The sequence below is a fragment of the Herpailurus yagouaroundi genome, unplaced genomic scaffold (genome assembly GCF_014898765.1).
Source record: "Herpailurus yagouaroundi ecotype Mexico unplaced genomic scaffold, PumYag 180, whole genome shotgun sequence".
NCBI lineage: Eukaryota > Metazoa > Chordata > Mammalia > Carnivora > Felidae > Herpailurus > Herpailurus yagouaroundi.
Window position 1 is genome coordinate 5,273,738 of NW_024412411.1, and position 24,965 is coordinate 5,298,702.

General features: G+C 36.3%; 1 protein-coding gene across 3 annotated transcripts in view; it reads left to right on the forward strand.

Moving 5' to 3' along the window:
* Positions 1-24,965, forward strand: part of UVRAG (UV radiation resistance associated) — a 301,824-nt gene that overhangs the window by 125,365 nt on the left and 151,494 nt on the right. For all 3 annotated transcript variants that reach the window (XM_040489399.1, XM_040489400.1, XM_040489398.1), the window contains exons 7-8: positions 5,616-5,721; positions 20,261-20,387. In XM_040489399.1, the coding sequence (XP_040345333.1) occupies positions 5,616-5,721; positions 20,261-20,387 (233 nt within the window). The remainder of the gene's footprint in view (positions 1-5,615; positions 5,722-20,260; positions 20,388-24,965) is intronic.

The following is a 24,965-nucleotide window of genomic DNA, read 5'->3' on the forward strand; positions in this document are numbered from 1 at the left end:
TAGCACGGAGGGGCGGGGGGTGCCTGGGTAGCTCAGTCGGGTAAGCATCCGACTCTTGGTTTTGGCTCAAGTCATGATCTCATGGTTCATGAATTCAAGCCCCACATTGGGCTCTGCACTGCATATGGAGCCTGCTTGGGATTCGCTCTCTCTCCCGCTCTCTCTGTCTCCAAAAAACAAAGCCCGCTCTCTCTGTCTCCAAAAAACAAAGCAAAGCAAAGCAAAACAAAAAAACAAAACAAAACAAAACAAAACCCATTGTATAACCCCAGTGAAGCCTTCTGAACCTAGAGCTTTCTACTTGAGAGTGGTTTTAATTATAAGCTTAGCTTATTTAACTGATAATGGCAATTCAGTTTTTCTAATTTATTTGTTTTGTAAACTTGTGATTTTTTTAAAGCAATTTGACTACATCATCTAAGTTTTCGTATTTATTGGCATATTGCTCATAATTTCCATTAATTCTCCTTTGAATGTCTATAAGATCTAGTGATGTCTTTGCTGGTATTCTTGATGTTGGTAATTTGTTTTCAGGCATCATTTTTTATTACTCCTTCTTTCTCACTTTTCACGTCTACACTATCCCTCCTGTTACTATTTTAATTTAGAAAGATGCCTAAACTTTTCCTAGGAAGGCTGTAATAACCACACACTAGCCTTCCTGTTTCCAGCCTTGTTTCTGTGTCCCATTTACCTTATTACAGGAAGAAAGATCTTTCTAAAGTGCAAATGTAATTAAATCTTTTCCAGCTTAAAACTTTGTTTCCCACTACCCTCAGAAAAATAATCGGCACTCTTTCATATGGAATGCAAAGCCATCAACGATAATGTCTGTGTCTCTCAATAGATTCCTGTCTTTTCTTATATTTCCTTTGCCCTTTGTGTCTCTTCATGCAGGCCACAGGGAACTATGCTGCCTTTCTAGGTGTTCTAATTGGTCCTTCTTCACCTTAAAATGGAATGCAGCATTTCAGATGTGATATGATCAACACTAAGTAAACAAAAATGGTCTCCTAACTTCTCCTTTACTGAAATGATTGTTAATATTTTGGTTGTTGTGGTCTCGGTATTTATTATTTATTTGTTATAATGCCTTTCATTCAGTAGATTTTTACATTCACAACACTATCTAACCCCAAAACATTATTTTAAAGCCCAGTTTCAATCTTACTGTTATCTCAAAGCATATTAATAGGGATGCATTTATTTGCTCTAACTAGAATACCTATCAGATAGTTACTTAGTCCCTCCTCCTCATACCTGTGATAATGAATTTATTTCAGCTTGGCAGTATTAGTGTTGGTATTGACCTGTCACCAGATGACCAGATGATATGTATTTCGGTCTTTATAGTATTATTTCATAGTTTGCAAAATCAAGATGCATTCCTCTGAAACTGGCTAGCTGGTTTGGAAGTAAAGCAGTTGTTTCTTTTCTTGTCAGTCCTTCATCTCCTCACCCCCAGGGGAATCAGGATGCCCCACATTATGTTTAAAAGCCTAAACACATCAAACTTTTGTTCTTCTGTTGGATTTGAAAGGGGGACATTATTAACTCTGTCTTGATGTAGCAGGGGCTCTGAAAGTCTATTTGGATAACACTGAAGATTGGAGGAAATGTGACTCTGTCTGTATGTTTTAAGCCCCTAAGGTAAGATCAGAAAGCGTCTGGGGCAGTGAGAGCCAAATAGTTGAAGTCATACATTAATTATGGTCATGAATCATTTTTATTTTTAAAGTCTTTACCATTTGACAAGGTTGTTTGCATAGTACCAGTGAGTTTCAGGCAGCGTTTTCCCCCTTTTAAAGTAACAGGCTATTTTGTTGATTTCTGCTCTGAATTGATAATGCCTATTATTATCAGAATTCTGATAACATTTTTAGTAAAAATTGCACATTTCCTTACCTAAGTGAGTGGTCTTTATTTGATTTTTGTTTTGAATATAATATTTAAAAATTTTAAATACAGAAAACTATCTCCTTAATATCTCAATCCCCCACTGATATCAGTAAAAAATAATCACATCTTAGGACTGAGCTTTTATATTCAGGAGTTAGTTGCCGTTCAGTTCGCAAATATATACTGAGTGCCTCCTTTGTGCCACATCCTGTGCTAAGCACTGGGAATGTATTTGAAAATGAGAGGTTGCCCCCCCCCCCCCGAAAGATCTAATAAGGAAATAAACAGTTGCTATAAAATATAGTTCTGTAATCTTTGTTAGTGGTATTTATATACATGATGCTGCAGATTTCTATAGAAAGGAGTGCCTGTACCTGTCTGGAATAGTTCAGAAAGGTCTTTGAAGAAGAGGTTGTGTTTGAGCTGCCTCTTTAATGGACTCAAGACTGTCCTTATCTGTGAAGAGGTAGGGAGGACTTACAGGCGGATAGATCAGCTCACTCAAAGTTACAAACAAATGGTATGGTGTGTTTAGGGAATTGTCGGTGGTTTGGTTTTGTTGGAACTGAGCTCGCAAGGTAAGGAATATCAGGAAATAATGCTGCAGATGTTTGCTGGGACCGCATTACAAGGGGCCTTTCCTTGCTTTTAAATTTCTTTAGAGCAAACTTTGTAAGAGAGTATTACTATCAAAAGAGTGTATACACATACACTCCCATAGCAAGAGGCAATAGGATGGAATATAACCTCTATTGGAGGAGCTTTGAGGAAGTTGCTTGTATAACCGATCTTATTAGCAACCTAGCACTAATAAGAGTTGCTCCTTTAGATGACCTAAGAAATCCTCAATAACTGTCAGGCAGTTTCTGAAAGTGCAAAATACGTCATGAATATTTTTAGTGCGTAGTGTCATCATCATCATAATGTTGGCAGAGGTATTGATGCCATCAAATCCCTAATGAAATTAACCTTGTATATAGGATATCTTTCAGATTGGGATTGTTGAGTAATTTTTAAAAACTGAGGTAAAACTTGCATACAGTAAAATGTGTAGATCTTAAGTTTAAATTCCATGTATAACTGTGTACCCTCATCCCAGTAAAGATATATAGGATATTTCCATCACCGCAGAAAGTTACTTTGCCCCACCCCCACCCCCGTTCTCTACCAGTCAATTCCACCCCACATGGACAACCAGCGACTCTTGATTTCTGTCACTATGGATTGCTTTTACCTGGTCTTGAACTATGTATAAATGGAGTCATACAGTATACTTTTTGTTACTGGCTTTTTCACTCAACATCATTGTTGTTGACATTCATTCATATTGTTGTGTATATATCAATGGTGTGTTCCTTTTTATTGATGAGTGGAATGTCATGATTATACCTCAATTTGTTAATTGATTATCCTGTTTGATGGACATTTGCATTGTTTTCTATGAATATTCTTATACAAATCATTGTGTAGACATACGTTTTTATATTTCTTGAGTAAATGCTTAGGAGTAGAAATACTGGGCCATAGGTTAGATGGCTGTTAAACTTTATTAGAAACTATTTTCCAAATGATAGTACTCTTTTACACTTTGCCAGCAATGGATGCAAGTTCCAGTTGCTCCACATCCTTGTTAGTAATAGATGTTGTCATTTAAATTTTTTTTACCGTTTATTTATTTTTGAGAAAGATACAAAGAGCATGAGTGGGGGAGGGGCAGAGAGAGAGGGAGACACAGAATCCCAAGCAGGCTCCAGGCTATGGGCTGTCAGCACAGAGCCCAGTGCAGGGTGAGATCATGACCTGAGCTGAAGTTGGACACCTAACCGACTGAGCCACCCAGGCGCCCCAATGTTCATTTTAATTTTAGCTATTCTAATAGATGTGGAATGTATCTCGTTGTGATTTTAATTTGCATTTTTATGATGACTAAGATGTTGAATACCTTTTCTTGTACTTTTTGGCCACTCTTGTATCACCTTTTGTGAAGCATTTTACTTTTTTGCCCATTTTTAACTGGATTGTCTCTTTGTGACTGATTTATAAGAGTTTTTTATGTACTCCAGACGCAGTCCTTGGTCAGATAGATGTTTTGCAAGTATTTTCTCTCACTCTGTGGACTGCTTATCATTTCTTAATGGCATCTTTAGACAAACAGACATTTTTTATTATTGTGAAGTCCAATTTATCTATTTTTAATTTTATGGTTAGTGCTTTTCATGCCTTATCTATGAAATCTTTACCTCTTCTAAGGTTGTAAGAGATTCTCTATGTTTCTTCTACAAGTTTATGATTTTAGTTTTTATGTTTACTATGCTCTCCTTGAATTAATCTTTTGAATGTGCTGTGAGGTAGGGAATGAAATTAATTTTTCCCCCTATGTTTGTCCAGTGTTCCAGCACCATTTGTTTTAAAAAATTTCTTTTCTCCGTTAATTTGCCTGGATTCCTTTGTCCCAAATCAATTGGCCATATATGTGTAGCTCTATATCTTTATATATAATCTTTATGCTGTTCCATTGATCTATTTTTTGATCCTTATGCCAGTAGCATATTGTTTTGATTGTATAGTTTTATTTTTTTTAAGTTTATCTTGGTTTATCTCTTCTAGATTCTTTGTTTTTCTGTATAGATTATAGTAGCAATACGCTTCTTAATTTCTTCCAAAGAACCAAAGCCTGTTGAGATTGTGAAACTCATATGTATATGTTGAAACTCATATATATGTTGACCCATATATAGAAATATCACTGAATTTTTTTTGTATGTTGACCTTGTATCCTGTGACCTTATTAGCTCTAGTAGTTGTTTTGTAGATTTCTAATGATTCTCTATATGAAAATCATGTCATCTAAAAATACAGTTTGACCATTTTTAATATGTATGTGTATAAGAAATATATAAGCTATGTTTGAAGACCAAGAGACAAAGAAAAACACAAACCCATAATGTAAGCAAAAAAGAAAAATAGTTTCTGATTTTTTTCAATGTTCCTTGTTTCAAAGTGGCTGCTGCTTTAAATTAGTCTTTTTAACTGGGATTATTGTTAATTCTTTTTTTCTTTGTGGATACCCATAAGTAATATTCAGGTTTGTCATCATCGATGTTCTCCTGGCGACTTTAGTAATCCACTTAATTTCCTTGGGCGTCAGTTTTCACATTTTTAACATGATGGGATTCAACTAGATTATTTTCTCTCTAAAGTGTCTTCCAGACTCCTGTGAGTTCACCATTTTAACTCTCAATATATCAGAGGCAGGCAGGCATAGAAAGGGTGTTTTTTTTTTTTTAAGTTTCTTTACTTATTGTATTATTCCTCCGTGTGCACGCAAGTGGGGAAGGGACAGAGAGAGAGGGGGAGAGAGAAGGAGAGAGAGAATCCCAAGTGGGCTCCATGCTGACAGCACAGACTTGGGGCTTGATCTCCTGAACCATGAGATCATGACCTGAGCTGAAATTAAGAGTTGGATGTTTAACTGACTGAGCCACCTGGATGCCCTGAAAGGGTGTTTTAAGGGCACATTGTAATTCCTGTTATTTCATTACAGGTATGCTAGGGAATTATGAAATGATCAGTTAGAGTTCATTACTAATTCTGTTTATCCTGGAAGGTTTGTCCTCATTTTGTTCCATTAATGTCTCTTGTTTGTTCCATTTATGTCTCTGTGTTGAGAGTTTATAGTTAACTCACTTGAATTTTTCTCTAACTTTTATTTCTAGGCTTCATAGAGCCCAGTGTGCGATTAAACAGACTCAGGTAACTGTTCAGAAAATTGGAAAGGAAATTGAAGAAAAGCTAAGACTCACATCTACAAGCAATGAGTTGGTAGGTTTTTATATATATTTATTGTTTAGACTCCTTGATTGCTGAATGTTGATCATCATATTCTTCTTGTGTTAATTAATTTTTTTCCAAAAAGCTTTATTTAGGTATTTTTTCTTTTAATGTTTCACTGAGACTTATGTTGGCATTTAAATATTGGAAAACACTTTCCCATCTCTTAATGGAACATGCAAAAAAAAAAAAAAAAGGACCTGCCTTTTCTGCTAGATGAAACTTTAGATGACATACAATTACTTAGAAAATAATTAAAAGCTATTTTATTAATGTCTTACTAATGTGAACTCTAGACACAGACTATAGTGAATGGGAAATAGCTGCCAAAAGAAAAAACAAAAACCTTTAGGGACTAATCTCTGCTTAAAAGATGAACTTAAAATTATTTGGAGTAAACTTAATAGGCTGGTTTATGGACAGTGTTCTCTTTGGGGAAAGATTCCTTTGATGAGGCATTTCCAAAGAAATAGAAATTCCAACCCAAATGGACAGATTCAAGATATTAGTGTAATTTGGGGTTGCTCTAGACTCTTTTCTAAATTAATTATTTTTAAAAATACTAATTTTGGAATAAAGATTCTATCTTTGAGCAGAATAGTGGGTATAACTAATAAATTGAACTTTTCTCGAAATGAAACCCCATGGCTATGGACAGCTTTTGATGATATCTGTGCTCAAATTAAGTCCTAACTAAAAAACTTTGAGTTGTTTTTTTGTTTTGTTTTGTTTTGTTTTGTTTTTACTAACTCATTTTCACAGAGAGGCAGTATCTTCCAGTTGTCATTTATAGCGTATCAACTTAGGAAAAGACCTTTTTATCTCCAAACAAAAGTTCCATATCATCTTGAAGATTTGCCCAAGATAATAGTTTAATAGATGAATTATAGAAAAGCGATGCAATTAACCACTTACACGGACCTCCTCTCTCATGGACTTTGAAGTTAATGGATGATACTGTATTTAAACTATACGAAATTGCTGATTTTGACCTATAAATGGCAGTTTCATATAATTCAACCTAACATATAAAATGACTAGTGCTGTACCTGGCACATAGCAGGCACACAGAATATGGCAGCTGCAATAACTATAGTAGTAATATTTATTCATACGACTTTTCTTGCCTATGGAAAATCTTCCATTTTGGAGAAGCTGTTAAACCATGTCTTTCTTGTTTTAACTTAGGCTCAGTCAAGGAAGAAATTCCAGACCACAAACATATTGGAAAAGGAGAAAAAAACAGATAATTTTAATCCTTTCTGTAGTGTACAGAAATGCCACATTTTTAGAACCTTTGTCTGAGGAGAAATTGCTAGGGTTTTTTTTCTTTCTTTCTTATTTTCGTCTCCCCAAGGCAAGACTGGGAAATTACTTATTCCATTAAATGACAGCATATGTTTTGTCTCAGTATGAAAAAATGTATGTTTAATCCTATTTTTCTAAAATATAAGTGGTGACACATAGAGCAAGGTGATAGAATGTGTGAGTTTAAAGAGGTCAGGTTCAGAGGTTCACTTTGTGTTTTTACGCTGCCTGGTCAACATAGAAGAGAATCATTGATTTTTGAACTAAAAGTGAACCTAGAAATCATCTACTTCCTGTATAACCCCACTAAAGCCAGCCTTCCTCAGCACACTCAACCCCCTTCCCCATTTTATTTTTCTCCTATTATTACCCCTTAACATGCTATATACTTTGCATATGTACTTTGTCTGTCTCTCCAAACTCTACGAGGGTAGGGATTTTTGTCTGTTTTTCTTCACTGCTGTATTCACCATGTCTAGAAAAGTGTTTGACACATAGTAAGTGCTCAATAAATATGGAATTTAGGAATGAATCTAGCATGTTAAATAACAAAATTCAGCCAAGAAAATTTGAATTTCTATGTGGCTTTTTCAAATGACACAGGAATCAATTGGGCAATACCTTATCTAGCAAGTTAAATTGTACAAAATGGAAGGTTTTTATAGAAGGAGGGTGGGGCGAGAAAGTTATTAGCAAAAGAAGAGGATTGTTCCAGGCAAGGCCTGCCTCCTTGGGGGAAAAGCCAAGAGTCTTATCATGCAGATTGCCTCATCCTTTTTGTGGGGATACAGAGGGCCTAAGGGTCAGACTCATTGGCAAAGACTGAAAAAATCCTAGCTGGCCATTTCCAGAGGAGGTTTGAAATGCAGTTAGATTTCATAGTATGTACCAGTTTGGGAACTCCATCTAAGTGACACCATTCTGGGCCTGAAAATTTTCTTTCTTTTTTGTGAGCAAGCATACTCTCCTCCATACTACAGGATGGAGAATGAGGCCTGAAGGCAGGAAGCAACTTTCCCATAATCATTTCACAAGTGGAGGCAAATTTTGGTTTACTTGTCTTCTTTCAGGCAGTAATGCCATGTACTTGTTAATTTTCTACTTTGAGATTCACCTGTAGCAAATTAGAAACTTTACTGTTACCTTTTTTCCTCATTCCCTTTCTAAATCCCCAAGGTCATCATACTCCAACCCAGACAGTTTGAATTTTTAAGAATTGACTTTAATTTTAGCCTAAGTATAGTCAGTCAGAAGGCGTATTTGATGCTGAAAGAAATCAGATTACTTTGGGGGTCCCTGGGTGGCTCATTTGGTTAAGCATCCGACCACGGCTCAGGTCATGACCTCACAGTTCGTGGGTTTGAGCCCCTCATCGGGCTCTGTGCTGACAGTTCAGAGCCTAGAACCTGCTTCAGACAGAGCCTGGAACCTGCTTCAGATTCTGTGTCTCCCTCTTTCTCTCTGCCCCTCCCCTACTAGTGCTTTGTCTCTCTCTGTCTTTCAAAAATAAATAATTGTTAAAAAACAGTAAAAAAAAAAAGAAATCAGAGTACTTTGTAAGATCAAGTATAACTTTCTCTGTTATAAGAACTTGAGTTCATACTTGATGGCTTTTAAAAGATTTAGCATCTTCTCAAACTACATCAATGGCCAACGTATCTTTTTGACATTTATTTGTTTCTTATGAAATTTCTGCTGTTGTCATCTTGAACTTTGCTCATATGTTTTGGATTTTGTCAAATGCCTTTCCTATATCCATTGATAATTGTATTTTTGTTTTTCTGTTTTCTCATATCATGGTGGTAAAATACATTGATGTTTGAATGTTAATCCAACTTTGCATTCCTGGGAAAAGCCCCTCTTGTTCATGAGGAAATATTTTTTATATGTATTGCCAGATTCAATTTGCTAAAATATTTAAAGGATTTTTGTGTCTCCATTCATTAAGGATATTGGTCTGGTCTGTAGTTTGTTTTCTTAGAATCTCTTTGTCTGGTTTTGTTGTCAGAGTGATGTTGGCTACAACCCAGTGAGTTGGGAGGTGCTTTTTCTTCTGTTTTCTGGAAGAATAGGTGTAGAATTGGAATTATTTTTTAAGTGTATGGTAGAATTTACCAGTGAAGCTATCTGGACATGGAATTTTCTTTGTGTGTTTTGAACTAGGAATTTAGGGGGCGCCTGGGTGGCGCAGTCGGTTAAGCGTCCGACTTCAGCCAGGTCACGATCTCGCGGTCCGTGAGTTCGAGCCCCGCGTCAGGCTCTGTTTCCGATTCTGTGTCTCCCTCTCTCTCTGCCCCTCCCCCATTCATGCTCTGTCTCTCTCTGTCCCAAAAATAAATAAACGTTGAAAAAAAAAAAATTTGAACTAGGAATTTAGTTCTTTCGTATTTGGGGGTTACTGAAGTTATCTCCTTCTTGGGTGAGCTTCAGTTTAGTAGCTTACATTTTTCAAGGATTTGTCTATTTCATCTAAGAGGTTATTCTCTTTAATTTTAGCTGTTCTTGAGGGTGTATAGTGTTTTCTTAGTTTGTAACACATTTCTATGGCAGACATTTTTCATATCTTTATTGGTCACTTGTGTATTCTTTAGGAAGTGTAAATTTAAGTATTTTTGCCCATAAAAAATAAACTATTTATATTTGCAGAAAATTTGCAAAGATAGTTCAGAATGTTTCCATATAACTTTCATCCAGTTTCCCCTAATATTAACCTCATCTATAACCATGTTACATTTAACATTGTACAACATCAAACTAAGAAGCTAACATTGATATGTTACCATTAACTGTGGGCTTTATTCAGGTTTCACCAGTGTTTCCACTAATGTCTTTTTAAAAAATAACTAGACTTTATTTTATAGCAGTAGTAGATTTATAGAATTATGACAAAGACAGTACAAAGTGTATACCCTACAGCCAGTTTCTCCTGTTATTAACATTTTACCTTAATGATACATTTATTATAATTAATGAACCTATACTGATAAATCAGCATTAACTAAAATCCATGCTTTCTTCAAATTTCCTTAATTTTTACCTAATGTTCTTTTCTGTTCCAGAATCCCATGAAGAAAACCATATTACATTTAGTAGGCCTGCTTCCTTTGACTCTTCTTGGTTGTGAAAATTTCTCAGACTTTCATTGTTTTTAATGACTTTGACAGTTTTGAGGAAAACTAGACAGGTATTTTATAGAATATCCTGTGATTGGGATTTGTCTGTTGTTTTGCCATGATTAGCCTGAATTCACTGTTCCAGTATCCAGCCCAGGATACCACATTGTCTTCCTAGGCTTCTCTGATCTATGACAGTTTCTCATTCCTTCCTGCATTTAAATCGCCATTACTAATCCCTGTTGATATTTACCTTAATCACTACTTGCTTACGGTGGTGTTCCCTAGGTTTATCCACTGTACTCTCCTTTGGAGTATTGTTTCCATACTCTTAATTTTTTGAAAGCAAGATACTACGTCCAGCCTACACTCCAGTAGAGGGGACTTAGATTCCACCTTCTGAGGGAAGACTGCCTACATATGTTATTTAGAATTCTTTGTGGGGAAGATTTGTCCTGCCCCATTTATTTATTTATTCATCAGTATGGACTTTTATATATTTATGTTATACTTTAGGTTATAATCAAATACTGTGTTATTTATTTTCTTGCTCACCTTGTGACATTGAGAGCTCTTTCAGGTTGGCTCCTATGTCCTTTTGACATGACTCTTTTTTATTTGTGTGCTTTTTAAAGCACTTTTAAAATTTCTGGCACTATATGATCCAGGCTCATCTTGTCTTTCCCCTCTTTCAACCCTGAATGAGCCATTTTTGCAAGGAGTCCTGTTCCTTCCGTTAGATAATGGTATTTAGAAACAAGATCTGGGTACTGGGTATGCTTGTGGCTACTGGGTTTTAACTGCTTCTAGGTCCTCGCAGTAGACAGAGCTGGTATACACAAGTATCTATGTGTGTATTAAACTGAACATGACTTCATATTGATACATCCAACTCTAACAGCACAGAGTTCATTCTTCTACCTCAGTTTGTTTATTTGTAGTATCTTTATTTCTGTTAGTGAGAAACCTAGCTCCTATTATCTGTAATTTATTTCCTTATTTTTTCACTCCTAGTATACATGTAAAGTAGTTTCATGTTTTTTCCCCTTATTTTTTAATGGGATTTCTGTCTTCTTGTGTTAAGGTTTGAGAGAGGAGAGGGGAACAGAGAAGGAGGAAGAGGGAGGGGGAGAGAGTGTGTGTATACGTATAGTTTTGCATGTGTGTTTGTATTTTTCTTTTTTTTGGATACAAGTCCTTTTTTTGATATGCATGTTGGGAATATTTTCTGACATTCTGTGGCTTGCCTTTTCATGTTCTTAATGATGCTTTCTAAAGAGCAAAAATTTATAAGTTTAGTGAAATACAGTGTTTTTTAATGTTATTTTATCAGTAGGGCTTTTTGTTTTCTTTATAGGGAATCTTGGACTAACCTAAAATCGTATAAATTTCTTTAGTGTTTTTTTTTTTTTTTTCCTAGAAGTTTTGTAGTTTTGGGCTTGACGTTTAGACCTATGATCCATTTCAAACTAGTTTTTTTGTATGAGTTAATAAGTGAGGTAATTTTTTTCTATATGAATATGCAGCTGATTTACCATCATTTGTTGAAGAATCTTTTCTTTGCTAATTTAATTGTTTTGAAATGTCTTTCTAAAGTCAATTGACTAAATATGTGTTCATCTATTTCTGGATTTTCTGTTTGCTCCACTGATCTATATGTCTACCTTTCACCAATATCAAATTCTACTATTATAGATCCCTTGTTTAAAAAAATTTTTTTTTCAACGTTTATTTATTTTTGGGACAGAGAGAGACATAGCATGAACGGGGGAGGGGCAGAGAGAGAGGGAGACACAGAATCGGAAACAGGCTCCAGGCTCTGAGCCATCAGCCCAGAGCCCGACGCGGGGCTCGAACTCACGGACCGCGAGATCGTGACCTGGCTGAAGTCGGACGCCCAACCGACTGTGCCACCCAGGCGCCCCTAGATCCCTTGTTTTAAAACCATATATGGTTAGTCCTCCAACTTTGTTCTTGTTATCAAAATTCCTGTGGGTTTTCTAGGTTCTTTGTATTTCCAAGTGATTCAAGGATCAATTTGTCCATTTCTACAAAGAAAAAAAAAAAAAAAAGGTCCTGTTGCAATTTTGATAAGGATTTGTAGATCAATTTGTGGAGAATTGCCATCTTAGCAACAACAGGTTGTCCACTCCATGAACAGGGCATATATTTCTTTCATTTAGATTTTTCTTTAATTCTTTCAATATCTTGAGAGATTTTGGACATCTTTTGTTAGAGCTGTTCCTACGTATTTTATGGGAGTTTTGGGGGTGCATTCTTGCAAATGGAATTGTTTTTGAATTTTTGTTTCTCATCTGTTTGTTGCTAGTATAAAAAATATAGTTCCTTTTAATTTATTAACCTAGTATCTTATAGCCTTGTTATACTAATTTTTTAGTTCTTGTAGTTATTTTGTGTATTTATTGGGATTTTCTATGTAAACACTCATACCTGCAAACTTGGACTGCTTTATGTGCTTTTTGTTGTTTATTTTTTGTGACTTATTTCAATAGCTAGAATGTACAGTACAATATTGAATAAAGGTGATGCAAGGGGAAATCCTTGTTCCCGATCGTAGGGGGAAATGAGTCATCCTTTCTTAATTAAACATAATGGTAGTAATGCCATTTATTGGTGTTAGGAAGTTCCCTCCTACTCCCAGTTTCTGAGAGTTTTTATCATGAATGGATGTTGAATATTGTCAGATGCTTTGTCTGCATCTATTGAAATGACTGTGTGATTTTTCTCCTTAATTCCGCATACTTTAATTTCAGATGTTTAACATTACATTTCTGGAATAACTCTGAATTGGTTACAGTATATACTCTTTTTTTTTGTGTCTTGATAGATTTGATCTGGAAATAATTTAATGGTTTTTTTGCTATATTTATTAGGGATACTGGAGCACAATGTTTTAAATTACTTTATCAGATTGGTATTAGGAGTATGGTAGCCTGGTAAAATTAGTTGAGCACTATTTATTTTTCCTATTCCATCTTGGCTAGAAGCAGAAGTCCCTGCTTTTAATATTTTTAATGTTTTCTGGTGCTCTGCTGAGATTTTATATCTTTTTATTCATTGTGAGAGTATTTTCCTTTTGTAATACTTGGCTGAGATTTCATATCTGTTGATTCATTGTAAGGATATTTTACTTTTTCTCACTCAGCATATTTTTAATAGTGGCTTTAAAGTCTTTGTATGATAATTCTAACATCTGGGTCATCTCAGGGTTGCCATATGTGGGTTGTCTTTTCCCTGGAGATGAGTCCTATTTTCCTGGCTGTTCATATATGGGGTAATACTACATATTATCCTGGACAATGTGAATATAATTTTGTGGATTCTCTGGATTTTGTTACTTTCTTCTGAAGAATATCGATTTTTTATTTAAAAAAAATTTTTTTTAACATTTATTTATTTTTGAGACAGAGACAGACCATGAGTGAGGGAGGGGCAGAGAGAGAGGGAGACACAGAATCGAAGCAGGCTCCAGGCTCCGAGCTGTCAGTATCGTAGCCCGACATGGGGCTTGAACTCACGAACTGCAAGATCATGACCTGAGCTGAAGTCAGAAGCTTAACTAACTGAGCCACCGAGACACCCCACAATGTTATTTTAGCAGGTAGTTACTTGGTTAGGTTCAAGCTGTCATGCTTGCAGTGGACATTGGCTCAGATTTCATTTAGTTCAGTACTTTTACCCTTACAGCTGCTTTCTGTTTTGCCTCATGCATATGTTGTTTATGATTCAGAGGTTCAGGTTGAATTTAAACAGAATCTGGGGTGCCCATTCTCTTGCTTCCTCCATTCTGATTGCCTGATCTCTTTCCCCTGGCTCTTCTGGCTAGAAAGGTAGTTGTCTTTCATTGGAGTTTGACTGCAGTCACTCTCAGGACAAAGCTACAGAAAAGGGGAAATTCACTCTGTATGTTGGTTGCTTGCACCAGGCTCTGAATCTCTCCAAAATTTACCTGTCACTGATCAATCTCCAGAATTCTCATGTAGCAGCTTTTTGTATTTTATCTGGAGCCTGTAGCTATTATTTAATCAGAGGACCAGTTTCTTAGGTGCTCATTCTCTTAACAGCAGAAGTAGAACTTGTATATGTTTTATTATTATATATCTTTTGCTTTATCTTCCCAGCTGGATCTGGGTTCTAGGTCTGATATTGCCACTGTGTCTATGAAGTTAATAAATTGGATTATTTTCTTTTTTTGTTAACGTTTATTTATTTAAAGTTTATTTAATTTTGGGGGAGAGAGAGCGTGCATGCACGTGCATGAGAAGGGGAGGAGCAGGGAGAGAAGGGTGGACAGAGGATCTGAAGCAGGCTCTGCGCTGAAGACAGCCCAATCTGGGGCTTGAACACATGAACCATGAAATCATGATCTGAGCTGAAGTCAGCGCTTAACTAACTGAGCCACCCAAGTGCCCCTGGATTAAGTATTTTCTAAGGAAATTTTTTTCCCTTTTTTGGTGGTTGAGTAGCTGTAAGTGCAATAGAAACAACCTAGAAATGACATTTAAAAGTAAATTTGTTCCCATAGCACAACTGCCATAGTTCTAAAACTTTTTTTTTTCCAGATTGTTAATTATTTCCAGGTTTTGTGGGAAAACGAATATAGATGAGTGTGCCCTAATCTACCATGCTCAAACTTTTTAGTCTCAAGACTTCTTTATACTCTTAAAAATTATCAAGACCTCAGAGAACTTAGTGTGTACCTGTTGGTGATGCCTAGGTTAATAAAAGACAGATGGATTCTCACATTTATTTCGGCAATCAGGCTGTGAGGATACCACAAATCTTAGAGACTCTGGAAAGCTCCACCGTACATACAGTTATGAGAAAATGAGAATGAAAAAGGGAGATAATAGCTTAGTAGTATTATGAAAATATTTTTGATCTCACAGACTCTGAAATGGTCTCAGAAACTCTCGTGGTTTCCTGGACCATGCTTTGAGAACATTTCACCTCAGGTTTTTAGCTCCAATGTGATCTAAAGAAAATTGTTTCCTTTAGTATGCCATTTACAAATTAGTCTGTCATTCTGAAATGAATCTTTTAACATTGCCTGTCATTGTCTTTGTAAATAGGAATGTGTGTGCTTGCAAATAGAGGAATCTACCTGTGATTTTCAGATCAGATACATGTTGTATAAAAACACTAAGATCCAATGAATACTTACCCATTGGAGATGCACATGTGACATTAACTAGGAGTAAACAGATAAATAGAACACAGAAACCCATTAGCAGATACTTATAGAACATTAGGGTCTTTAGGCACTTGTGTTAGATGAGTTAGAAAAGAAGCAGAACCAGATCCCACTTGGTCAGGTTTGTTTACTCTTCTCATCAGAAATTAGAGCCAACCATCCTGGTATTGAATGACTTGATACAGTTCTGTAAATGGGCCAGTTTCTGCACATGGACCATAACACAAACACACTGTAAACATGCCTTCCTGTATTAGTTTAGTATTTAGATTAACTTGTACCCTTGGTGCTTTGATTCTAGAAAATATTCCCTATTTGAGTGTGTACCCTGGAATAGAGCAGATTAACCCTCTGTGTAGGCATATCTGTGTTCTATAAAAAGTTGCTTCACTTTTTTTCTGTTGTTTCTTTTTTCCTCTGCCCAGGTAGAATTCGGTTTACATATTTTGTGGAAAAATGCAAGTTACAAAAATTGAACACTTAACTTCTTTGTAAAAAAAGGACCGTTTCCTAAGAATTTGTGTATTTTTTCTCTCAGTGATATAAAAACACCCTAGCCTGTCATGATCATACTATTGAATTATTAAAGAAATCCAAATTGTTTCTTGGTTCCTTTTTCTTTAATGATAAACAACCACACTGTCTTTGGTCTTTGTTTTTACATTTGGTTGACAGGGCAAAATGGCTTTTATCTCCATTAGACCCAAACTCTTGGAAAGCAGACACCATTTCTCATTCATTTAGGAGCACATAGTATGCCCTTCATAAATGTTTGCTTTGTTCAAGAAAAATTGCTTAGGAATGTTTCATATTTCATAGAGTTTTCCAGTCAAATATAATGATGATTGGAAATAAGCTGTTCTGCTTGTTTTCTTGGCTTGAATGTCTTTAACAGATGATCATGCCATCTGTTTAGAATCAATGTTTCAGAGATGAGGAAGAAAGCATTTTGGGTGAGAAACGATAGCCATAAAGTACTTTACACGCAACTGCCAGATCATTTTCCATGCCCATTGCTTCAACAAGGCGATACCATTACTCATCTCACTGAGTGCCCTTGCTTCTTCATTATCTTTGAATCAAATAGAGATGCTGACTTTACCTTTTAAAGTTTTCTACCAGCTTGGTAAAGCTATTCGGTTTATTTAATGAATAGTTTTTTTTTTTTCCTCATTACAATTTTAATTAGTACATATCTTAGGAAGGAGATAAGAATTTACTAGGTACAGCCAAATATTACTATTGGGTTAAGATTTTATGGAAAATCATGAGAAGCATATTATTGACACTGTTGATAAAGAGCAGGAGAGGGGCACCTGGGTGGCTTAGTCGGTTCAGTGTCCCACTTCGGCTCAGGTCATGATCTCTTGGTTTGTGAGTTCAAGCCCTGAGTCAGGCTCTCTGTTGACAGCTCAGAGCCTGGAGCCTGCTTTGGATTTGGTGTCTCCCTCTCTCTCTGCCCCTCCCCCGCTCACGCTGTCCCTATCTCTCATAAATAAACTTAAAAAAATTTTTTTAATTAAAAAAAAGAGCAGAAGAGAAGGGCACATACATTCATAGCACAGTAATTGTGTGTGAATACAAATGTGCAAGTACATGTATGTTCATTGTGGGGGCAGGATTTCAGATTTTATCTGGAGGCAAATTCTGGCTTCCAAAGGTATTTGGATTAAAAGGGAGGCTGAGTAAAGTTTAGAGTGTGGTTTCATAGGTTTAAGTAGGAGCTATTTTAATAGAAAGATAAGTTCACAGACTTACCTATGTAGCAAACTTAGTTGTATCTCTGGTAGAATGTGTCTGGGATGTGTTTTATTAAATGAACATTCAGTAAAATTGGCTTTTTTGAGGTATAGTTCTATCACTTTTTTAAAAATAAGCTTTATTTTTTAGAGTAGTTTTAGGTTTATAGAAAAATTGTACAGAAATTATTTCCTTCTTCTCCCAGCTTTTTTTGTTCTTAACATCTCATGTACAATTGTTGAATCAATGTGAACACAATATTAATATTAGTACAATACAATATTATTAACTTAAGTCCGTAGTTTTACCATAGGTTTACTCTATGTTGTACAGTTGTCTGGGTTTGGCAAATGCACAATGTCATGTATCCACCATTACAGTATCATGCAGTGTAATTTCACTACTTAAAAATCCCCTGGGCTCTACCTGTTCATCCTTTTCCCCCTCCCTCGGGAACCCCTGGCAACTACTGATCTTTTTACTGTCTCCATAGTTTTGCCTTTTCCAGGAATGTCATATAGTTGGAATCATACAGTATGTAGCTTTTTCTGATTGGCTGCTTTTACTTAGCAACATTCATTTAAGGTTCCTCCATGACTTTTCATAGCTTGATAGCTTATTTCTTTTTATTGCTGAGTAATACTCCATTGTATGGATATACCACAGTTTAACTGTTGACCTGTTGAAGTTCATCTGGAAGTTTGGGCAATTATGAAGAAAGGTACTATAGACATTCATGTGTAGATTTTTGCGGGGATGTAAGTTTTCAAGTCATCTGGGTAATTATCCACAAGCATGATTGCTGGGTCATATAGTAATCCTGTGTTTAGTTTTGTAAGAAACTGCCAGACCATCTTTTAAAGTGGCTATAGTGACCATTTTGCATTTCCACCAACAATGAACAACATTTCCTGTGGGTCCACCTCCTTGCCAGCATTCGTATTGTCAGTGTTTGGATACTTATTATTCTAGTAAACATATAGTGGTATCTCATTGTTTTAATCTGCAGTTCCCTGATAACATATGATGTTGAGCATCTTTTCATATACTTATTTGCCATCTTTATATCTTCTTCAGTGAGGTGACAGTTCAGATCTTTTGCCCATTTAAAAAAATTTTTTTTAATGTTTATTTATTTTTGAGAGGGGGAGAGAGAGCGCGCGCGAGTGAGCAGAGGAGGGGCAGAGAGAGAGGGAGACACAATCTGAAGCAGGCTCCAGGCTCTGAGCTGTCAGCACAGAGCCTGACGCAGGGCTCAAACTCGTGAGCCACGAGATCATGACCTGAGCTGAAGTCAGCTTCTTCATTTAATTTATTCTCTTGGGGTTCACTAGCTTCTTTAATCTATAGATGTATTTCCTCTGCCTAATTTGGGAAGATTTCATGATTATTTCTATGAGTACTTTTTCACTTCTCTCTTTCTCCTTTCCTCCCTGTACTTGATGATAATAGTGTTACATCTTTTGATATAGCTCCACAGATCCCTTGAGACTCTGTTCATTTTTTTTTTACAGTCTATTTTCTCTCTCTTGTTTAAACTGAGTAGTTTCTGTTGCTCTATTTTTCAGCTTAAAGATGCTTCTCTCTGTTTCCTACATTTTGCTGTTGAGCTCATTTGTGAAGTTTTTTATTCCACTGATATTTTCAGCTCTAAAATTTCCATTTGATTCCTCTTTATATCTTCAGTTTCTTGACTGAAACTTTCTGTTTCTTTGCCAAGATGTTCCATGTTTTCCTTTGTTTCAGAGATGTCCTTAATTGTTACTGAAGCATTTTTATGATAGCCATTCAAATCTTTGTCAGGTAATTGTAACATGTCTGTCATCTCAGTACTGGCATCTATTAATTATCCTTTTTCATGTACTTTGGCATCTTTCTGGTTCTTGGTATGATGAGTGATTTTTTATTAAATCTTGTACATTTCGAGTATTATGTTATGAGTCTCTGGATCTTACGTAAATCTGTTTTATCTGGCTTTTTCTGACACCTGTTTCTCTGGTAGGGAAGGGAGAGATGCTGTCTCATTACTGCCAGGTGGGTATAAAAGTCCAGGTTCCTCAAGCAGCTTCCATTGACATCTAAGTGACAGGACTGCAGGGGAAGGGGGCATCCTTACTTTTGGCCAGGAAAGGGAGTTCCAGCTCTCCACTAGACCTCCACAACTACTGCCCTGGCTGGGAAGTGTAGGAGTGCCTTGATATTGTTCCCCACGTAGCCTCTGCTGATATGCTGGATAGGGTGGCCTCCTTAGCACTGTGTGGTAAGGAGATTTCTCACTCTCCAGTAAGCCTCCTCTGATAAAATGCAGCAGGGAGGGAGAGGATTATCTCATTATTGCCCTAAGTCCAGGCTCCCCCTGTGGTATCCACTGAGACTATAGGGAGATTGGTTGGTTACTGCCTGAAAGGGGCAGAAGCCCTAGGTCCTTACTTGGCGTTCTCTGAAATCTGGGATATCAGAGCACCTCGGTTCAGCTTGGCAGGGATGGAAATCTACTTTTTATTTCTATGGATTTGCCCAATATGGACATTTCATATAAAGGGTCGGTGGCCTTTTTAAACTGGCTTCTTTCAGTTAGCGTAATGTTTTCAAGGTTCATCCGTGTTGTAGCATTCATCAGTACTTCTTTCTTTTATTGCCAGATAATATTCCGTTGTACAGCATAGACCCACATTTTATGTTTCTGTTCATCAGATGACGGACACTTGGATTGATCCCACGGTTTGGCTATTATAAATAATTCTATGAAAATTAATATTCAGGTTTTTGTATGGACATGTTTTCAATTCTCTTGGGTATATATATAGGAGTAGAATTGCTGGGTCCTGGCATATCTGTGTTTAAGTTTTTGAGAACTCTGTCTCTAAAAAAATAATTTTTGTCTTAATTGTATTGTGATTTCAGGAAAAAGGCCTGAGAAATTTTGTAGTGTTTTTTGGGTTCTTAGAACTGCCCCCAGACTTAAGGTTTATTCTTTATATTCTTTCCATTAAAATGGCAGGTGCTGATAATTAAGCTACTCGAGAGATCTGTAAATTAGGTGAATATTGAAGTGCTTTGAACCATTATTCATTTTGAAACACTGTGAATGTATAATGATTCATAGTTATGAGTTTTATATTCATAAATTTACCTGTGCTTTTCAATTGTTTAGAGAAAACAAAGTGAGTGCTTGCAATTAAAAATTTTGGTGCTTCGAAATGAACTGGAAAGACAGAAGAAAGCTTTGGGACGGGAGGTGGCATTACTGCATAAGCAACAAATTGCATTACAGGACAAAGGTGAGTAAAAATACCATACAAACAGCCAGCCCCCCATGTTCAGTAGCTGTCTTTTCTTCTTTCCATAGGCTCAGATAGTCATCTTGGTACAAATATGCTGATATAATTTTAAACATTTTTTGGAAGTATTTTGAAGTTGATACATACAGAAAAGGGTACAAACACACACACACACACACACACACACACACACACACACACAAACACACACACTATATTTCAAAATTTCAAAATGAACACACTTACATAAACAGCATCTCCACAGAGAAGCAGAGCATTACACGGACCCCAGAATCTTAGGAGCCTCCTCATGTTCCCTTCCATTCAGGACATCTCTATTCAGTCTGACCACTACCTTGACTTATTACACCAAAATGAGTTTTGCCTCATTTTGAGCTTTATGCAAGTAGAATCCTGTAATATGTACATTCTATGTGTTGGCTTCTCATCAACATTTTGTTTGTAAGTTCCATCCTAACCTGCGTGTAATGTAGTCTTAGTTCATTCTTACTGCCGATAGTATTCCATTGTGTGAATAGAAGTATGTATTTATTCTGGTTTTTGGTAATTTCTAGTTTGGAGCTATTAGATAAAGCTTCCATGAACTTTCTAGTACATGCTTCTTTATGAAGATTTGTTTGTGCCTTTCTGTTGGATATAAACTTAGGTGCAGAATTGCATAGTCACAAGGTATGCATATCTTCAGCTTTAGTAGATTGTGTCCAAAAGTTTTCCAAAGCACTTGCGTCCAGTTTACCTCCTCTCTACCCAGCAGTGTATCAGATCTCTTGTCCTATATCCTTGTCAGCACCTGGTACTTTCTGGCTTTTGCATTTTAGCTTTTCTGGACTGTCTTCTTGCAGTCTTAATTTTGATTTCTCTGAAAACTAATGAGGTTGAATACTATTTCATGTTTCTGCTGTCTGGGATAAACTCCTTTGTGAAATACCTGTTGAAGTCTTCCCCTCTCCCCACTGCCTTTTTTTTTTTTTTTTTTTAAAGACAGGAATTCTTATATATTATAGATACGGGTTCTTTGTTTGAAATGTTCATTAAAACTATATTCTCCCATTCTGTGGCTTGCTAGTTCATTCCTCAGTGATACCTTACGTGAACAGAAGTTCCATTTTATCAGTCTTTCCTTTTAGATTTAAGACTTTCTGTGTCCAGTTTAGGAAATATTTTCCTATTTTAACGTCATAAAGGTGTTATTCTGTATTTTGTAAACACTTTACTATTTTACTTTTTACATTTATATATGTAATTCATCAGGATTTGATTTTTTTGTATATGATGTCAGATAGGAGTCAAGACTTATTTTTTTCATACAGATAGTCCATTGACCCAGTACCATGTATTAAAAACCTGTCTCCCTTGCACTGAAGGTTCACTTTTGCCGTGAATTGGTGGCCATGTGCTCACATGACTGTTGCAGGACCCTCTGTTCCATTGATTTGTCTGTTTTTTTGCCATTATCTCAGTTTTAATGTCTCTCATGTTATAAGTGGTCTTATTATCTGTTAAAGTTCTTCCACTTAGTTGTTCTTTTTCCAGATCACCTTTCTTCATCTTGGCAAGGATGGAAATTTACTTTTTTGTCTTTATGGGTGGGCCTATTCTGGATATTTCATATAAATAGAGTCTGTGGCCATTAACATGACCAAAAAATAGGCTTAATCTTGTTCTTTTGCATTGCCTTATGAATTTCTGCACAGAAAAGAAAATCTAGCTACTATTTTGATTGGGACTACATTTAATATTTTTATCAGTACAATTGGTGATCTTTAGACATCTTTAGAATATTGCGTCTTCCAACCTAAGAGAATGGTGTGTGCCTTTGTTTATTAGGTCTTTACAAAACATTGAAATTAACTAATTGTTTTGTTTTGTTTTGTTTTTTTAATATGAAATTTATTGTCAAATTGGTTTCCATACAACACCCAGTGCTCATCCCAACAAGTGCCCTCCTCAATACCCCTCACTCACCCTCCTGTCCCTCCCAACCCCCATCAGCCCTCAGTTTGTTCTCAGTTTTGAAGAGTCTCTTATGGTTTGGCTCCCTCCCTCTCTTTCTTTTTTTTCCCCCTTCCCCTCCCCCATGGTCTTCTGTTAAGTTTCTCAGGATCCACATAGGAGTGAAAACATATGGTATCTGTCTTTCTCTGCCTGACTTATTTCACTTAGCATAACACTCTCCAGTTCCATCCACGTTGCTACAGAAGACCATATTTCATTCTTTCTCATTGCCACATAGTATTCCATTGTGTATATAAACCACAATTTCTTTATCCATTCATCAGTTGATGGACATTTAGGCTCTTTCCATAATTTGGCTATTGTGTGAAAGAAACTAATTGTTAATACTTGGGTATTTCCCATGATTCATTGAATTTATTTCAGCTTTCTGATGTTTTATGATACTATTGTAAATATGTTTAAATTTTATTTTCTACTTTTTTGCTGATCTATAGAAATACAATTGATTGTTTTAAAGTGATTGATTTTTATTATATGTGCAAATTCCTATATCCCATCCTGACTCAGCATGACTTATAAAGGCCTCGTATGACCCGTGTCAGTCTGAATGCTTCAGCTATAAAGAACTTCTTTTAGTTTCTTCAATATGTTTCAGTCTGTCTTGCTCTTATTTAAGCCTCTGTTTAAATGTTAATGGGATGTCGAGGCGGCTCAGTTGGTTGTGTGTCCAACTCTTGATTTTCGCTCAGGTTGTGATCCCAGTGTCCTGGGATGGAGCCCCATTGACATTCTCTCTCTCTCTCTCTCTCTCTCTGCCCCTCTCCCCAGCTCATGCATGCTCTCTCTCTCTCTCCCAAAAACCCCCACAAAAAATAACAATAAAAAAACACCAAAATGTTACTTTTTCTGAGAAATTTTTCACTGGCTGTCTTTCCTTTCTCCTCTTACCTCTATTAGACATACTACTGTGTGTTTCCATTGCATCCTGTGTTTTTCCATTATAGCATTCTAATTGTTCATTTTCCCCCCTCCTTCTAGACGGTCAGATCTCTGAGGGAAGAATTGCCCAAGTACTGTATTAAATACTCTTATATTCTTGGGGCATGGTACCGTGCTTGGGATGCAGTAAGCATTGAATAAATATTTGTTGAGTGAATGAATCATAGTCATGGTTATCAGTCTAGTGTCATGGGCATCATTGCTAAAGGATAAAGACTTGCATAGCATCTAGCTTAGCATTCATTTGGAACAACCAATACTCTCATGCGAAACACTGTAGAAAAAAACCACTGTATATTGTTTGGCAGTGATTGCTAAAACTGTCTGCACTCCCGACACAGCTTGCATATCAGCCTTTAGACCTGAGAGTCTGATGTGATAATGCCACTTAAAGTCATGAGATATTGTGAGCAAAGTCCATTTCTTGGAGTCTCTGTTGAATGACTCCAAATAAATAGACAGTTGTGTACAGACAAGAGCTGCTTTAGGAGTTCTCCTCTTCTGTGAAAAGGCACGTTTCTTTTGGTGCTTTGGAATTTTTATTATTCTAAAATTGCCTACCACCTATAGCATGTGTTTCTGCATATTTTTTTAAGATCATCAATTTTTAAAATGAAAACACTGTCAGGTTTTAGGAGGGGTTCAGGGTGTTTGCCTTTTATTGATAGCTGTAATGTTTCAGTTACCAGACTTACCACTATATAGATATGATGTGATTTAATCACCACAATAGCTCTATGAGGTAAGTACTATGATTATTGACACTTTACAGTTGAAGAAACCCTAGGTCAGGGTCAGAGACATTAAATACCTTGTTTAAGTTCACACAGCTTATGGCAGGTGATGTCAGGATTAAAATCTATCGATTCCAAAACTCTTGTTCACTGTGTAATGCTACATTTTACTAGAAGTATGATGTGTAAATCCTATGATAGAATAAATATTCTAGCATATGGTAAAAGGATAGGGAGATCTAGTTCTTCTATTATCTTCCCAACTGTGTTTTTTCTTCTTATAATGATAGAGTGAAGTCCCAGGAAGTGTGTTATCATCCTTTAAACGGGTGAACTTATAAACAGTGGTTTCTATCCCATTTAAAAGACTGAGTGTAAGAATAATTGCTCATATTTATAGACTACTCATTACTGCAAAGCAGTGTCTCGTGGTTTTTTTATCTCCTTTGGTTTTTATGTATAGTCTTATGTATTAAGGGTATTACTATTCTCCTCCTAATAATGAATATATTTTATTATCTGGTTTACAGATGAGGAAACTGAGTCTCAGAGAGGTTAAGTGATTTGCCCAAAGCCACATAGCAAGTTATAGTGGAGCCTGTGTTCAGAGTTACTGGTCACTAACTCTGCAGCAAAGGGAGATTATAGGATTTTGTAGGTATCTATTCTAGTGTTTTAATTCTGGCAGTCAAGTCAGAATTAACACATTCGTTTTATTTATTTGTTTTTAACATTTGTTCATTCTTGAGAGACAAAGAGAGACAGCGTGCAAGCAGGGGAAGGGCAGAGAGAGAGGGAGACAGAATCCAAAGCAGGCTCTAGGCTCTGAGCTGTTAGCACAGGGCCCAACGCAGGGCTTGAGCTCATG